Source organism: Mobula hypostoma, chromosome 7 (assembly GCF_963921235.1).
Source record: "Mobula hypostoma chromosome 7, sMobHyp1.1, whole genome shotgun sequence".
NCBI lineage: Eukaryota > Metazoa > Chordata > Chondrichthyes > Myliobatiformes > Myliobatidae > Mobula > Mobula hypostoma.
The window spans coordinates 94729926-94748646 of record NC_086103.1 but is presented as its reverse complement, the minus strand read 5'-3'; the positions used below and the strand labels follow the sequence as shown (position 1 = coordinate 94748646).

General features: G+C 43.2%; 1 protein-coding gene across 2 annotated transcripts in view; it reads left to right on the top strand.

The window, feature by feature from the left end:
• The window catches only part of si:ch1073-15f19.2 (T-cell surface protein tactile), a 74648-nt gene extending 56305 nt beyond the window's left edge, over window positions 1-18343 (top strand). The window contains exons 5-7 of one of the 2 annotated variants that reach the window (XM_063052801.1): window positions 253-381; window positions 6565-6676; window positions 16806-18343. In XM_063052801.1, the coding sequence (XP_062908871.1) occupies window positions 253-381; window positions 6565-6676; window positions 16806-16869 (305 nt within the window). In that variant the 3' untranslated portion in view covers window positions 16870-18343. The remainder of the gene's footprint in view (window positions 1-252; window positions 382-6564; window positions 6677-16805) is intronic. The other variant, XM_063052802.1, reaches the window with a different exon arrangement.
• The last annotated feature ends 378 nt before the right edge of the window (window positions 18344-18721 follow it).

Genomic DNA, 18721 nt, shown 5'->3' with positions numbered 1-18721 from the left:
TCCACAAAGATTCCAATGCTTACTGTTTGAAGTCACCACTTGATTGTCACTGTTCTCAACCATTGTTGAAACCACCCTGGATCTCAGACATTGTTCACAATTCTTGGTCTGAGCGAACTCCAAAGAACCTAGAGAAAGGGTACCCCAATAAACACGAGTTCCATAAACCTAGAGAGACACACAGAGACGACAAAATCTTTGATCTTTTGTTCTCATGCCATTAACTCATCCTGGGTTCTTTCATTCTAACAGTGCCTCTGATTAAGCAACACACATCAAAGTTGCTGGTGAACGCAGCAGGCCAGGCAGCATCTCTAGGAAGAGGTACAGTCGACGTTTTGGGCCGAGACCCTTCGTCGGGACTAACTGAAGGAAGAGCTGGTAAGAGATTTGAAAGTGGGAGGGGGAGGGGGAGATCCAAAATGATAGGAGAAGACAGGAGGGGGAGGGATGGAGCCAAGAGCTGGACAGGTGATTGGCAAAAGGGATATGAGAGGATCATGGGACAGGAGGCCTAGGGAGAAGGAAAAGGGGGAGGAAAAGAATGTGTGTATATAAATAAATAACAGATGGGGTACGAGGGGGAGGTAGGGCATTAGCGGAAGTTAGAGAAGTCAATGTTGATGCCATCAGGTTGGAGGCTATCTCCCTCCTGGCACTTATCCTTGCAAGTGGAACAACTGCCACACATGCCCTTACACTTCCTCCCTTACCACCATTCAGTCCTTCCAGATGAGGCAACATTTCACCTGTGAGTTGGCTGGGGTGATATACTGCGTCCGGTGCTCCGGATGTGGCTTTCTATATATTGGCGAGACCCGACGCAGACTGGGAGACCGCTTTGCTGAACACCTACACTCTGTCCGCCAGAGAAAGCGGGATCTCCCAGTGGCCACACATTTTAATTCCACGTCCCATTCCCATTCTGATATGTCTATCCACGGCCTCCTCTACTGTAAAGATGAAGCCACACTCAGGTTGGAGGAACAACACCTTATATTCCATCTGGGTAGCCTCCAACCTGGTGGTACGAACACTGACTTCTCTAACTTCCGCAATGCCCCACCTCCCCCTCGTACCCCATCCGTTATTTATTTATATACACACATTCTTTCTCTGTCTCTCCTTTTTCTCCCTCTGTCCCTCTGACTATACCCCTTGCCCATCCTCTAGGTTTTTCCCCCCTTCCCCTTTTCCTTCTCCCTGGGCCTCCTGTCCCATGATCCTCTCATATCCCTTTTGCCAATCACCTGTCCAGCTCTTGGCTCCATCCCTCCCCCTCCTGTCTTCCCCTATCATTTTGTATCTCCCCCTCCCCCTCCCACTTTCAAATCTCTTACTAGCTCTTCCTTCAGTTAGTCCTGACAAAGGGTCTCGGCCCGAAACGTTGACTGTACCTCTTCCTAGATATGCTGCCTGGCCTGCTGATTTCCTGGATATAACATGGATTCTTTCCCCAAACACCACTATTTTGTCTTACTCTACTTGTAAAATGTTCTTTATCATACATCTATTAGATAAAATTTTTATTCACCGGACTTAGTATTTCCTTGTGGCTCAGTTTAAATATTATTAACAGCTTGGAATATTTTACTTTGTTTAATGTACTTTATAAACGTCAAGCTCTGGCAATGCCTGAGTCTAATTGATTAAAATATACTTGTCTCACATGAAGTACTATACAACAAGGAAAGCATCATATAATGTGCTGCATAGCGGAAAGATAATAAGACCATAATACCATAATATATAGGAGCAGAATTAGACCACTTAGCCCATTGAGTCTGATCCCAGGTCCCACTCAATCGCATACACCTGCCTTTTTTCCATATCCTTTGATGCCCTGACCAATCAGGAAACTGTCACCTCCACTGCAGTCTGTGGCAGGGTATTCCACAGATTTCTTTAGCTAAAAATTCCTCCTTTCCTCTGTTTCTAAAGGTCGCCCCTCAATTTTGAGGCTAGTTCTGGATACCCCCACCATAGGAAACATCCTCTCCACATCCACCTTATTCTGTCCTTTCAACATTTGGTAGGTTTAATGAGATTCCCTCTTGCCACTGCATTCTTCTAAATTCCAATGAGTACAGTCCCAAAGCTGCCAAACACTGCTCATATATTAACCCCTTCATTCCCAGAACCTCATTCTTCCAATTTGTCATGATCCTTCCCTGGACTCTCCAATGACAACACATCCTTTCTGAGATGTAAGGCCCAAAACTGTTGCCAATACTCCAAGTGTGGCCTGACCATTGTCTTACAAAGGTTAGGCATTATCTTTATAGTCTATTCCCCTTGAAATGAATACCAATATTGCATTTGCCTTCTTTACCACAGACTCAAGTTAATCTTTTGGGAGTCCTGCATGAAGACCCCGAAGTCCCTTTGCACCTCTGATGTTTGAATTTTCTCCCCATTCAGATAATAGGCTGCATCATTGTTCCTTTCACCAAAGTGCATTCTCATACATTTCCCAACACTATTCCATCTGCCACAGTTTGCACATTCTTCCAAATTTCCTAAGTCCTGCTTCCTCAGCAATACCTATGCCTAAATCTATCTTTGTATCATCTGCAAACTTTGCCACAAAGCCATCAATTCCATTATCTAAATCATTGACAAACAGTGTAAACAGTAGTGGTCCCAAAACTGATCCCTGAAGAATACCACTAGTTACAGGCAGTCAACCAGAAAAGGCCCCTTTTTCTCCCTACTTGCTGCCTCCTGCCCGTCAACCATTCCTCTATCCATACCAGTATCTTTCCTGTAACGCCATAGGATAGCAGCCTAATGTGTGGCACCTTATCAAATTCCTTCTGAGTAAATTATATCCACTACCTCTCCTTTGTCCACCCTGCTTGTTACTTCCTCGACAAACTCCAACAGATTTTTCAGGTAAGAGTTCCCTTTACAGAAACTATGCTGACTTTGACTTATTTTATCATTAGTCTCCAAGTACCCTGAAACCTCATCCATAATCATGGACTCCAACACTTTCCCAATCACTGAGGTTAGGCTAACATGCCTATAAATTCCTTTCTTTTGCCTTCCTCCCTTCCTAAAGACTGGAGTGACATTTGCAATCTTCCAATCCTCCAGGACCATGCCAGAATCAAGTGATTCACTTTTTCCATTGTAATAGCAATGGCACTCACTCCTACAGACCTCTGGCACACTTCCAGTGTTTTCCACAATGAAGACTGATGCAAAGTACCCATTAAATTCAGCTGCTACTTTTTTGCCCCCATTACTACCTCACCAGTATCATTTTCCAGTGGTCCAATATCAACTCTCACCTCCCCTTTTTCTTTGAATATCCTTCTTTATATTATTGGCTAGTTTGCCCTCATATTTCATCTTTTCCATTCTTAAGACCATAAGACCATAAGACCATAAGACAAAGGAGCAGAAGTAGGCCATTCGGCCCATCGAGTCTGCTCCGCCATTTTATTATGAGCTGATCCATTTTATCCTATTTAGTCCCACTGCTCTGCCTTCTCACCATAACCTTTGATGCCAGATTCACCACCCTCTGACTAAAAAAATTTTTTCGCATTTCTGTTCTGAAAGGGCGCCCTTCAATCCTGAAGTCATGCCCTCTCGTACTAGACTCCCCCATCACGGGAAACAACTTTGCCACATCCACTCTGTCCATGCCTTTTAACATTCGAAATGTTTCTATGAGGTCTCCCCTCATTCTTCTAAACTCCAAGGAATACAGTCCAAGAGCGGACAAACGTTCCTCATATGTTAACCCTCTCATTCCTGGAATCATTCTAGTGAATCTTCTCTGTACCCTCTCCAACGTCAGCACATCCTTTCTTAAATAAGGAGACCAAAACTGCCCACAGTACTCCAAGTGAGGTCTCACCAGCGCCTTATAGAGCCTCAACATCACATCCCTGCTCCTATATTCTATTCCTCTAGAAATGAATGCCAACATTGCATTCGCCTTCTTCACTACCGACTCAACCTGGAGGTTAACTTTAAGGGAATTCTGTACGAGGACTCCCAAGTCCCGTTGCATCTCAGAACTTTGAATTCTTTCCCCATTTAAATAATAGTTTGCCCGTTTATTTTTTCTATCAAAGTGCATAACCATACACTTTCCAACATTGTACTTCATTTGCCATTCTTCCAATCTATCCAAGTCTCTCTGCAGACTCTCCGTTTCCTCAGCACTACCGGCCCCTCCACCTATCTTTGTATCGTCAGCAAACTTAGCCACAAAGCCATCTATTCCATAATCCAAATCGTTGATGTACAATGTAAAAAGAAGCGGCCCCAACACTGATTCTTGTGGAACACCACTGGTAACCGGCAGTCAACCAGAATAGGATCCCTTTATTCCCACTCTCTGTTTCCTGCCAATCAGCCAACGCTCTATCTGCGTATGTAACTTTCCTGTAATTCCATGGGCTCTTATCTTGTTAAGCAGCCTCGTGTGGCACCTTGTCAAAGGCCTTCTGAAAATCCAAATATACAACATCCACTGCATCTCCCTTGTCTAGCCTACTGGTAATTTCCTCAATATAGCTTTTGTAGCTGCCTTTCGTTGGATTTTAAAAGCTTCCCAATCACCCAACTTCCACTCACTTTTGCTACCTTATATGACCTTTCCTTGGCTTTTATGCAGTCCTTAATTTCCCTCATCAGCCATGGTTGCCTGGCCCTGCTGTTTGAGAACTTCTTCATTGGGACATATCTATCCTGCATCTTGTGAACTATTCCCAGAAACTTCAGCCACCTCTGCTCTGTGGTCATCCCTGCCAGAATTCTCCTCCAATTCACCTGGGCAAGCTCCTCTCTGATGCCTCTGTAATTCCATTTATTCCTCTGCGATACTGATACATGTGAGTTATGCTTCTCCATCTCAAATTGCAGTATGAATTCAATCATATTATGATCACTGCCTCGTAAGGATTCCTTTACATGAAGCTCCCTAAGAAGATCTGGGTTATTACACAACACCTAATCTAAGATAGCCCTTCTCCAAGTAGGCTCAAGCACAGGTTGCTCTAGGCATTCAACAAATTCTCTCTCTTGCGATCCAGCACCAACCTGATTTTCCCAATCCCTTTGCATATTGAAGTCCCCCATGACAATTGTGTCATTATCCTTATTTACATGCCTTTTCCAGCTCTCCTTACAAACTCAATGCCACACCTTGGCTACTATTTGGAGGCCTACATATGATTCCCATAATGTTTTTTGTATCCTTACAGTTTCTTAACTCCACCCACAAAGATTCATCATTCTCTGACCCCCATGTCACCTCTTTCTAAAGATGTAGTTCCATCTGTTACCAACAGAGCCACATCACCACCTATGCCTTCCTGCTTGACCTTTCGATACAAGTTACATCCTTTAAGCTCCCAACTCTGGCCGCCTTTCAGCCATCGCTCAGTGATGCCCACAGTGTCATACCAACCAATCTCTAATTGTGTCATAAGTTTGTCCACCTTATTCCGAAAGCTATATGAATTTAAAATACAGCACCTTTAGTCTGATTTGAATTTTGCATCTGTGGTACAATTTAGCTCTTTCCTCTGTCTACATTTGTACCCAGTTATTGGCTTGTCCTTCCTTACACCCATCATCTACTTGTAAACCTGCTGGCTCACCCTCAGCTCTAACACCCTGGTTCCCATCCCCCTGCCATATTAGTTTAAACCACTCCCAACTGCTCTAATAAATCTGCCCACAAGAATATTGGTCCCTTTGGATTCAAATGCAACCTGTCCCTTTTGTACAGCTCCCACCTGCCCCAGATGAGGTTCCAATTAACCAGAAATCTGAATCCCTGCCCCTGCTCCAAATGAAGGTAAAAATACTGAAAAACTACAGACTATGGGAGAAATTACCATTTATGGATTATTTCCCTACAATTAAATCCCTTTTCTGTACTTACCAGAGGTTCACAGTTGTACAAGAGACACCAGGTTTTGCATTTCAGCCTATTTGTGACTCTGAAGTTCACCACTGTTTGATTTGATATCAAAAGGTCTATTGTCGCTGATTAAGTAGACGCTGAACACAAGCACTCCTTCCTCAATTATACTTTATTTTACTTGTGCACAGGGAGAACAGCATAGCTCCTGCCACCACACTGTTCCGAATTCTGAACTGTGAAATGCAACTTTTATGCGGAATTGACTTAACAGTTATGGATATTGACCAGATGGTAACTGTGCACATTTTGAATTCCTTACTTGCAAGATCAATCAGTATTCATAATAGAGGTGTTAAAATCAATAGGAACTAAAATATACCTTCGATAGTACTTTGAAGTTAGTAAAGCAATTGAGTGTGTTTTGCATCCTTTCATTACATTCTTATCTCATCTTCAATAAAAGTAACTTCTTCAAAGATACTTCTTGCCTGGGCTGTAATTGACCTTTGCCTGGATATTATGTCTACCCTTACCTTGCTGTAATTTTTCAAATTTCGACAGAACATGCATGATTTTTCAACCTCTGCTCCTATTAATGAAATTTTATTTCAGATTGTGGGTTGTAAAATATCCTATGTCTGAGACTTATAATTTTGTTACATGTTTTGTAGATGCTGAAGATTCAGTTTCACTGGCAGTGGTGGTAACTGTGATCCTTATCTTGGTGATCTGTACTGCTTTGTTATCTTGTCTTATCAGACACTGGCAAGTCAGGAGGAAGCTGTAAGTATTGCTTTGTCCATCTCATACAATCACAATTTCAAATTTAATCAAAGTACTTGTGATCCATTTGCAGCAGGCAGAAACACCATGAACTTGAATTATAGACCAAAATACTGAAAACACTAAACAGTTCAGGTGGTATTTGAGAGAAAAGCAGGGTTAGTTTTACAGGCTGCTAGGTTGTAACAAGCCATCACACATGGAAATTGGAAGGATTGCAGTTGGCATTTGGCAGATCCTGGAGATAAAGTCAAATGAGACAAGTTATCAATCCACCGTTTAATGATAAAGGAAGGTTTGAGGTTAGAAGAATAATTAATTTTATTCTCCAGCTCAGGATATGCACAGGAAGAAAGGAGTCAAATTAAAATGCAAAACATTTTCTACAACAAAAGGAAACCTGAACTTCACGCCTACCTTACCTGGATATTCCATTTTTATTCTGGACTATGGAACTGGTCACTTGCCATGAATGTCGATATGGCTTTGGCCAAGCCTCAACAGAATGCGCATTACTTTGATAAATTATATTAATTGCAATTTAGTATGTTTTCCTATAATTGCAAAGAGTTAATTATTTGTATTTTTGTGCTAAAACAATAAAGAATTTCTCATTTAATTTTCAGCTATGAAATTGGTATATGACAGCAAAATAAGCTCTTGATATATGAAATACACACAATGCCCTTCATGTGTTCAAGAAGTAAAAATAGCCTTGACGGATTTTTGAAATACAGTTTCTTGAAATGTGGGTAAATTTTTCAGGCATTCTGTATACAGGCAATTGATCAACTAAACATGTCAGTGTCGAATTCTTTGATAGGTTTTGCAATAGATACACAGTACAGGTAACTCAACCAGAAATTAAAAATCTATTTTATAACTTATGGGCTCAGCTTTCATGCTTGTATGGTGTAACATGGCTAATATACTAATAACCTGACTAATGTGGCTAATATTGCTAATAACCTGACTAAAATGGCTTATCAAAGGCATCTTATAACATGGCTCACTAAAAATCCAAAAAACCTAACAAGTTATATATTACTGACAGTAAGAACAAGCTCTTGATAATAACATACCACAAGATGGTCAAAATATCACTTGAGCATGATATATCAACTTAAGTATTTGCTGAGAATCATTTAAAACATTTTGGAATAAGAGAGTAGAAGTGAAGCCTGATGGAGACAGATTTCAGGTTTACCTATTGTTACGTACCCCGTAACTGGGTTGCCAAACCAGCAGAAATGGATCACTCAGCTGGAGTCTGGATTACGAGAACTAAGAAAGCTTTATTAAAGAAACAAGCAACACAGTAATCGAAAGGATAATAAATACAACAGTTCAGCAATGATAAACACACATGTGCACAGAATTAAGATAACAGGATCAATCAAGCTCTATCGTTGTCTAGGGGTAAATGACCAATTTCAAAGTGACGCAAAGTTCAGTCCAATTTAGTTCAGTTCGCAGTAATCGTTGCCGTGGCGATGGACAATGTGGAGGAAGGAGAGAGAGAACAAGAATGAATGATCATTCAGAATGGCTTCCACACACAGACCTGCGATATTGCTCACAAGCAGCTTTCGGGCGAGTCCTTTGTGATGTCACCTGAGGTCACCGACTGTGACCCCTCCTCCAGATGCGGTCGATCCTCTGCAGTGAACCTGGCACCTAAGCAAGGGCGGACACACACCGGGTTCCCGCTGATCGTACCTTTCCACCCTGTGCGTCTACGGCTTGGTTCCGCAACCAGCCTTCCAAACGACTCCCGCCGACTTGCGGTGGGGGGGGGCACCGCTTCCAAGGTCTCGTTACCTCGTGGTGTCGTGTGTCCTTGCCTTAGCGAACCTGTCCCTTTTAATCCCCCTGCTGGGGTATCGCCTGTCCATCACACTTCAAACAGTTCAGGGTTCAAACGGGGAGTCGATCTTGACAATACCCAGACTGATGCCTCCTTCATTAACATCTCCAAATGCTGCTCCATTGTGTTCCTTATCTCTCCTTCTCCTGAGGACAGGTGGCAGACCAACTGCTGATGCCACTGGTGCTAGCCCAGGCCAGCTAACATCTTAATTTATGTGTATTCTCGTCACACTTCCCCCCTTTAAGGATTTTTACCGGGGTAAAAATTACAAACATGAGTACATTATTTGATACACACAAATATACATCTTTATCAGCTATTTGGCTAATACAGAGAATTTGAAGTTGTCAACACCTGACAGACAGTCAGCCATCACATTTTCTGTTCCTTTTATATGTGTTATTAATAATCCCTTAGACCAGGCTCCAACTTAGCAAACTTCATAGTGGCCAAAAACACTGATGAATTGCGATCAATGTAACCTCTCATTTGGTTTTGTCCCGGACCACAATAACAAGGGTCGTCCCATTCCGACTTAGTTTTCTCTCACAAGGGCTTAGTAGGAGGGGGAGGGGTAGTGACCGCAGAGTTATTGCAAAACCTCCTACAGTACCCCACCATCTTCAAGAGCCTTCTGAGGGCCCTCTTGTCTGTCGGGGTTGGGAGGTCAGCGATAGCCTGCACTGTAGCTTGCATCACTGCCAGCTGCCCCTGTGTCACCACAATTCCCAGATAAGTGACCTTCGTGTGGCCGAACTCATTTTTTTCAAGGTTCACTATCAAGCTGGCTTCAGACAGCCGTATTAAATTGCCAATACACACCTCTGTGTTCGTCAGCCCTTTAGTCACTGAATTACTCATTCTATATGGTTGTTGCTTACTAGGCTGACCTATTATAACAGACACCACCCAACGTCCCAGTTCTTTGCATTGCCTCGGGACAATCAAACACACGGGTGTGAGTCGTTTAATTACTTCTCCTAAAGAGTCGCTTTGTTCGGGGATTAAGGGAGAGACCTTATCAGCAGACCTGGCCAAAACAATAGCCTTCTCCCATCTGGTCGATACCATACTCATCTTTTCAAAATGTTTTTTTTCTCTTATCGGGGGGACTAGCTTCATTGATTTCCGCGCTAACACCGACGAGGTTTGTTAGCATATCAAAAGCCTGTGACCATCTCAGTTCGCGTCGATCATAATCAATAATATCCTTCCCGCTGGGCAGCCGGTAAACCTCTTTCATGATTCCACCAACTGTTTCCTCCAGCACCGCAAAATGTCCACCGGGGGGTACCTTGTGAGCCAGGTTAAAAACCTCATCCCCATAACTCTTTTGCACCACCCCCCATTCCTCATCTGCGGGCACGGCACTTGGTCTCCCTTGCTTCCTTAGCACTTCCTCCTCCACACAATAGCCTACTAGTTCCCTTGTCAAGTCTGTGTCAGAGAGAGCTGTCTCTGCCAAAACCATCAGCCCCTCGTCTCGCTCCTGCGTCTGCACAAATTCTTTCCTGGCTACTGCTAAGTCTGTCTCAGCTCCCTCACTACCTCTTGTCTCACTACACTCCTTCTTTTCATTTTCTACCCCCTTCTCGTACAAGGTTGGCAGAAACGTCTCAGCTAAATTTACTACTGCAGCCCCATGATGAACCTATGAGTCCATGGGCGGGGCCTCAATGCTGGCAGGCTGACCTGTCAATCTCATGGCTGGGAACATGATTCCCCCGGCGACGTCATCACCGGGCAAGACTTCCACGCCTTTCATCGGTAATTCGGACCTCACCCCGATCGTGACTAGTCCAGAGACCAGGTTGCTTTGTAAGTGTACCTGGTGCAAAGGGACTGTCTCTTTCCCTTCTCCAATACCTTTGACCTTGACATCCCCAGTCTGGGTCTCTGAGCTAAACTCTAATACACTCTTCAGTATCAGTGACTGACACGCTCCCGTGTCTCTCCAGATCAGCAATGGAACTGGTTTTAACCCCTCCTTCGCTGACACCAATCCGGCCGAGATAAACTTCTCGTGCCCTTCCTGAACTTTGGCAGACCTGTCCTTCCCTAGCGGTTCGTTTACCAGCTCGATACAGCCAGTCAAAATTGCTGTTTTCCCTTTTCCCGTCTCCTTCTTTGGGGCGAAACATCTGGACGCAAAGTGTCCGACTTTCCCGCAATTATAACAGACGACCCCAGGAGACTTCCTACCAGACTGCTCCCGGTCTACCTTATCCTTCTCACTAGTCCCTGGCTTACTTTCTGACTTTTCCGGCGGACTCTCCCCGCCGTCCTGACTACCCTTCTGGGAGCCTTTACTCGGGGCAAACTTCATTTAATGCGTCAACGCATACTCACCCGCTAACTTAGCAGTTGCGGCTAACGTGGCTGCCTCTTTCTCATCTAGGTAGGGTCTCATACCCTCAGGGACACAACCTTTAAACTGCTCAATCAGGATCAGCTGCAGCAGTCTGTCATAATCCCCCTCTTCGAGGCGCACCAACGCTCACAATATGTCTGCATCTCACGGGCAAACTCCAAATACGTGCGGTCCCACTGCTTCCTCGCATTCCGGAACCTCTGCCGGTATGCCTCCGGGACCAACTCATAAATCCTGAGGATGGCCTCTTTCACCACCTCATACCTCTGGGCATCTGCCGTGGACAAAGCTGAGTAAGCTTCTTGGGCTTTCCCTTTCAGTACACTCTGAAGCAAAACAACCCACTTATCCCTCGGCCAGTCCTGACTTATAGCCACTTTTTCGAAATGGAGAAAGTACCGATCCACATCGGTATCGTCAAATGGGGGAACCAGCCTAACCTCCTGGGTCGCCCTGAACCCCCCACCTTGGTTCGGCAGACAGGAAGCAAAGAATGGGAATAAACGGGACCTTTTCAGAATGGCAGGCGGTGACTAGTGGGGTACCGCAAGGCTCAGTGCTGGGACCCCAGTTGTTTACAATATATATTAATGACTTGGATGAGGGAATTAAATGCAGCATCTCCAAGTTTGCGGATGACACGAAGCTGGGTGGCAGTGTTAGCAGTGAGGAGGATGCTAAGAGGATGCAGAGTGACTTGGATAGGTTGGGTGAGTGGGCAAATTCATGGCAGATGCAATTTAATGTGGATAAATGTGAAGTTATCCACTTTGGTGGCAAAAATAGGAAAACAGATTATTATCTGAATGGTGGCCGATTAGGAAAAGGGAAGGTGCAACGAGACCTGGGTGTCATTATACACCAGCCATTGAAAGTGGGCATGCAGGTACAGCAGGCGGTGAAAAAGGCGAATGGTATGCTGGCTTTTATAGCAAGAGGATTCGAGTACAGGAGCAGGGAGGTACTACTGCAGTTGTACAAGGCCTTGGTGAGACCACACCTGGAGTATTGTGTGCAGTTTTGGTCCCCTAATCTGAGGAAAGACATCTTTGCCATAGAGGGAGTACGAAGAAGGTTCACCAGATTGATTCCTGGGATGGCAGGACTTTCATATGAAGAAAGACTGGATGAACTGGGCTTGTACTCGTTGGAATTTAGAAGATTGAGGGGGAATCTGATTGAAACGTGTAAGATCCTAAAGGGATTGGACAGGCTAGATGCAGGAAGATTGTTCCCGATGTTGGGGAAGTCCAGAATGAGGGGTCACAGTTTGAGGATAGAGGGGAAGCCTTTTAGGACCGAGATTAGGAAAAACTTCTTCACACAGAGAGTGGTGAATCTGTGGAATTCTCTGCCACAGGAAACTGTTGAGGCCAGTTCATTGGCTATATTTAAGAGGGAGTTAGATATGGCCCTTGTGGCTACGGGGGTCAGGGGGTATGGAGAGAAGGCTGGGGCGGGGTTCTGAGTTGGATGATCAGCCATGACCATAATAAATGGCGGTGCAGGCTCGAAGGGCTGAATGGCCTACTCCTGCACCTATTTTCTATGTTTCTATGTTTCTATGAAACACCTTAAATATTAAGATAGCTAATAAACTGTTGTTCTGGCTTCCAACTGGGTACAGGTATCAATTATAACTGATGTTTTGATGACAAACTCTGCCATCTTCATCAGGAATGATGTCCGAGCATGTCTAGTCTGCTGCTTTTTATACCCCTGATTGGTTAGTGCTCATCCAGTCAGGTTTCTGCTCTCCCACCTTGTTTACAATCGAATTCCAGTTCTTACCTAGTGCCTGTACCTGTACCTGGCTGGAAGCCCGAGAAGAGTTTATTCATCATATACACTGGGAAAGCACTGGACCCTTTTTCATTAAGATAGTTATAGATAAGGATATGTATGGATCTTGTGAGAGAGTATTAAATTGGAACAGGACAAATTACAAGAGCATGAGGCAGGAACCAGGGAAAATTAACTGGAAACAACTGTTTTTGGGCAAGTTCACATCTGACATGTCGTGGGGTTTAAAGACCAACTGTACAGAGTACAGGATGGGTATGATCCAGTAAGAAGGAAGGACAAGGATGGCAAGGTAACAGAACATTGGATGTTGTGAGAGGTGATGAATTTAGACAGGAATTAAAAGGAGATTTTATGTAACCCTCTCACCAGGCTCATAACCAACTCGGCTCGTTAGCTAACTCTGGCTAATGGACATATGACTCAGCATCGCCAGGAGTAACAGTGTGAAAGTCACCCTCAATAAGCAACACAGATCTAGGGTTGGAATGATTTGGGTTCAACCAAACAGGAAAGTTGTAATGTTCTGATGAGGGAATGTTAATTGTGGTGAATGCTGTGTAAATACTGTCCCATGCAGAGATTGTTCACCAGGAAATAACAGATTGAACACTGGAATAAAATCACTATGGAAGTATATTTACCAACATTTCAACTTGAACAAACAGTTAACAGAAAAAGAAAATAAAAAGGGCTGATCACTATTAAACTAATCTGAATGTGAAAATAAATGTTGGTCTTATTTCTATAGTGGTTGGGGATATCTCTTTACTCACAGCACTGAACTCCCATCACCAGACAAAGGTTGAACTTACCTGAAGAACGTCATGAACAAACTGGCACTTCCTCCATGGAACCATTTGCCTGCACAAAGCGCTCCTTGCAAAAGGGTCTCCTTTGTGTCGGGTCAGTTTCTCCAAGCATATCCCCTTGTGCTCTTCTCCACACTTCCTAAGAAAAGAACCCAAACCAGATTCTGTCCTTCAGAAATCTAATCCCATCCAGCTCTTTCGAATTGTTCATAGCATCCCATTGGGCAGAATGTTACAACATTACCAAGATAAACCCAGTTGACCAATTCCTAAATTAGGCAAATGGCTTCCTATCTCAGCTGAAGTCAAAACACTGGTCTATGAAGCTTAACTAACAGAACACACTGTGTTTGCAGAAAACTGCTAAATAAAGTTCAAAGATCAAAGTAGAATTTATTATCAGAGTATATACATGTCACCACATACAACCTTGAGATTCTTTTTCTGCAGCTATACTTAGCAAATCTATAGAAAATAAAATGCCTGATAGCAGTAGAAATATAATTTTAACCAGGCCATTACATGTGTAAAGTTTAGAATCAAACAGAGCTCTTGAGGTTTATAAAGAATTCAGAAAAGAACTGAAGAAGGAAATTAGGAAAGCCAGGAGGGCCATGAAAGTCGGATTAAAGAGGCATTCTATAGAAACATCAGGGATGTTCACTCAAGGATAAAGGGAGGATATTTGTTAGGATGCAGAGGATGTGGGTAAGTTATGTAATGAGTGCTTTACAGCAGTATTTACCAAAGAGAAGAACGTGGAGGATAGGGAGATCAGTGCTGAGAGTATTAATATGCTCGGTCATTTCAAAGTAAAGGAGGAGGTAGTGTTGGGTCTTTTAAAGAACATTAAGGTGGATAGGTTTCCAGGATCTGATGGGATATACCCCAGGTTACTGAGAGAGGTAAGGGAAGAGATTGCTGAGGCCTTGACCAAAATCTTTGTGTCCTTTCTAGTCACAGACGAGGTTACGAGTGACTGGTGAGTAGCTAATGCTGTTTCATTATTCAAGAAGGGAATAAGGGATAATCGTGGAAACTATAGACCGGTGAGTCTCACATCACTGGCAGGGAAGTTACTGGAAAGAATTCTTAGGAATAGGATCTAAGAGCATTTGGAAAATCATGGCCTAAATAGGGAGATTTTCATGAGGTGAAGAGAGTGATTGATGAAACTAGAACTGTGGAAGTTCTCTACGTGGATTTGACAAGGTCTCTCTTGGGAGGCACATTCAGAAGATTAAGATGTATGGGATCAACAGGAATTGGCCGTTTGGATTCAGAACTGGCTTGTTCATTGAAGACAGAAGGTGGCGGTCAAAGGGACTTATTCTAGCTTGGGGTTCGACATTAGAGTGTTCTGCACGGAGCTCTGCTGCTTGTCATGTACATAAACTGTATATGAAAATATAGATGGGTGAGTTAGTAAGTTTGCAGATGATATGGAGATTGTTGGTGTTGTGGATAGTGTAGAAGACTGGCAAAGATTACAACTGGATATAGATCAGTTGCAGATATGGACGGAGAAATGGAAGGTGGAGGATAACTCTGCCAAATGTGAACTGTTGCACCTTGATAATTCTAATGTAAAGGGACAGTACACTGTTAAAAGCAAAATCCTTAATTGATGAGCAGAGGAACCTTGGGGTCCAATTTCATAGCTTCCTGTAAGTGACTACACAGGTATATGGCATGCAAGCCTTTATTAGTCAAAGCATTGAAATCAAAAGTCAGGAAGTTATGTTGCAGATTTATAAAATTCTAGTTAGGTGCATCTGGAGTATTGCTTACAATTCTGGTCACCCCATTATAGGAAGGATGTCGAGGCTTTGGAGAAGGTGCAGAAGAGTTTTACCAGGATGCTGCCTGCATGTGCTATAACGAGAGCTTGGACAAGCTTGGGTTGTTTTCTCTGGAGTGGCAGAGGCAGAGGGAGATCTGATAGAGGGTTACAAGATTATAAGAGGCACAGACAGAGTAGACAGACAATATCTTTTCTAAGGGTTGAAATGTCTAATATCGGAGGGTAACTTAAGGTGAGGGGGTAATTTCAAAGGGGATGTGAGGAGCAAATTTTACACAGAGAGTGGTGGTTGTCTGGAATACGCTGCCTGGGGTGCTGGTAGAGACAGAAAAATTGAAGAGACATTTAGATAGGCACGTGAGTGTGAGGAAAATGGAAGGATATGGACATTGTGTAGGCAGAAGGGATTAGTTTAGTTAGCCATTTGATTACGAATTCTTTTTGCCAATCAACTGTCCAGCTCTTGGCTCCATCCCTCCCCCTCCTGTCTTCTCCTATCATTTTGGATCTCCCCCTCCCCCTCCCACTTTCAAATTTCTTACTAGCTCTTCCTTCAGTTAGTCCTGACGAAGGGTCTCGGCCCGAAACGCCGACTGTACCTCTTCCTAAAGATGCTGCCTGGCCTGCTGCGTTCACCAGCAACTTTGATGTGTGTTGGTTGAATTTCCAGCATCTGCAGAATTCCTCGTGTTTGTGTTGATTACAAATTCAATGGATTTGTCACAACATTGTATTTCTGTGGTGTAATGCTCTATGTTGTTTGTTCTATGAAAGATGTAGAGAGATATAGTCCAATTGGTCAGTTAGGTAGGCAACTTGTTGGAATGAATGAGTTGTGCCAAAGGGTCTCTTTCTATTCTGTTTATCTCTATGACCATGAAAAAGTCACATCAAAAATACTGTATGCTGCTTGGCCCCACAATGTGACTGAGTGCTGGGGAGATTCATCAGCATTTTGCCTCGATATGAGGGATTTCATTTATGAGCAGACAACTAGATGGGCTGGTTTATTTTCATCTGAGCAGAGAAGGTGGAGAGTGGACCTGATGTATTTAGTGGCATGGGCTAAATATTGAAAAAATATCTTTTAACAAAGATTTCTGTAACAAGAGGGCAGACAACATTTATGATGAGGCCAGACAGTTGTAGGCAATTCTGAGGATTTTTTAAAATATTCCTCAGGCATGAAATGCATTTCTTTAGTCAGTAATCTCGTGGCTTTTTATTATTTAGATCAGTACGACAAATAGTCGTGGGTTGAGTAGTGGAGGATGGGATTAGCTTGGATGGGTAGAGTGGATAAAGATCTTGTTTTGATGCTATATGATTACAACCTTTCATGAATGGATGTGGCAGAACTGCAGATTTAATCTGATTCTTTAGTTGTGGAATAGTTTAGTTTTGACAATGGTGTATATATACAATATAAAATAATGCGAATAAATAACCAAATTCTTTTACCTCAACAGAAATGCACCACCACCATTCAAGCCACCTCCTCCGCCAACAAAATACACAGCAATTCAAGTGTAATCACAGAGTGAAGTCAACTGTTCAACAGAATATTGTCGTATGAGCAAAGAATCATCATGTGGATGTGGATCAGTAGGAGACTATTTAACCCTGTTGAATTTGTGCAACACACGCAAAATGCCAGAGGAACTCAGCAGGGCAAGTTAGAATTAATAAGGTTGGTGATGGTGTGGGAGATGATGGCCTGGTGCGTAAGTAAGAGGAAGTGTCTGACGGTTGTCGCTGGGCTTCAGCAAGGTAGAGTCAGTCTGCCAGACTACTACAGCAGCCCCTTATCTATAGATTTGTTAGTGAGGTTAGGATTAGTGTAGAGAGAGTGCAGAGCAGTGTGTTCAGAAGGAGGAAAGTTGGAATTGTAGAGAGGAGTGGTGAAGTCGAGACAGTTGATGTCCCATCAGCAATGAAAAGATCCACAGCAGGCAGAGAACGAGGGTTGAAGATGGGAGAAGGCCTGCTGAGTTCCTCCAGCATTTTGTGTGTGTTGCTTGGGCTTACAACATCTGCAGATTTTCTAATGTTTGCAATTGAGTTTATGTTGTCTCAATAATCCCCAGTAACATTCCCAGATACAGCCCTGCTCATTATCGTGCATCATATCTATGTGCTTCTTTTTAGTTGTCCTTATCGATGTTATTTCCACCCTCCGTGCAGGTGGTGAATTCCAGATCCTAACTACAGTCTAGATATGATTTTTGTTCACATGCTCCTTCTACATTCTGCTCTAAACTTTAATAATCTGCTTCTTGTTCTTTGAACCATCCTTGGATCATGATCTTGTACGGCTCTAGTGAGTTTCGTGGAAATATTCCAGCTTCTCAGATCTAGCCTTACGATTAAAATCCCTCATCCTGAAAACATTTTTGTGAATTTCTGTTGCACCCTCCATCATTCCTTCACACTCACATTAAAGTATGGCAATCGGGATTACAGGCAATAGTCCAGTCACAATAAAGCCAATATTTTAAAAAATGCAACATGGTTTAAAAATTAAAATTTCCTCAGTCACTGGAGGACTGAAAGATCTTTAGACTGAAATATTAATTCTGCTTTTCTTTTTCCATATGCTGCCTAACCTGTTGAGTGAATTCAGTATCCGGCAACATAATTTCTTCATTTTTGAATTATGGCCCCATAGGACTGCTGGTAAATTGGATTGGACATTGGCTCGATGGAAGAAGCCAGAGAGTGGTGGTAGAAAATTGCTTCTCTGAGTGGAGGCCTGTGACTAGTGGTGTGCCACAGGGATCAGTGCTGGGTCCATTGTTATTTGTCATCTCTATCAATGATCTGGATGATAATGTGGTAAATTGCATCAGCAAGTTTGCTGATGATACAAAGATTGGAGGTGTAGTAGACAGTGAGGAAGGTTTTTAGAGCCTGCAGAGGGACTTGGACCAGCTGGAAAAATGGGCTGAAAAATGGCAGATGGAGTTTAATACTGACAAGTGTGAGGTATTGCATGTTGGAAGGACAAACCAAGGTAGAACATACAGGGTTAATGGTAAGGCACTGAGGAGTGCAGTGGAACAGAGGGATCTGGGAATACAGATACAAAATTCCCTAAAAGTGTCGTCACAGGTAGATAGGGTCGTAAAGAGAGCTTTTGGTACATTGGCCTTTATTAATTGAAGTATTGAGTATAAGAGCTGGAATGTTATGATGAGGTTGTATAAGGCATTGGTGAGGCCGAATCTGGAGTATTGTGTTCAGTTTTGGTCACCAAATTACAGGAAGGATATAAATAAGGTTGAAAGAGTGCAGAGAAGGTTTACAAGGATGTTGCCGGGACTTGAGAAACTCAGTTACAGAGAAAGGTTGAATAGGTTAGGACTTTATTCCCTGGAGCGTAGAA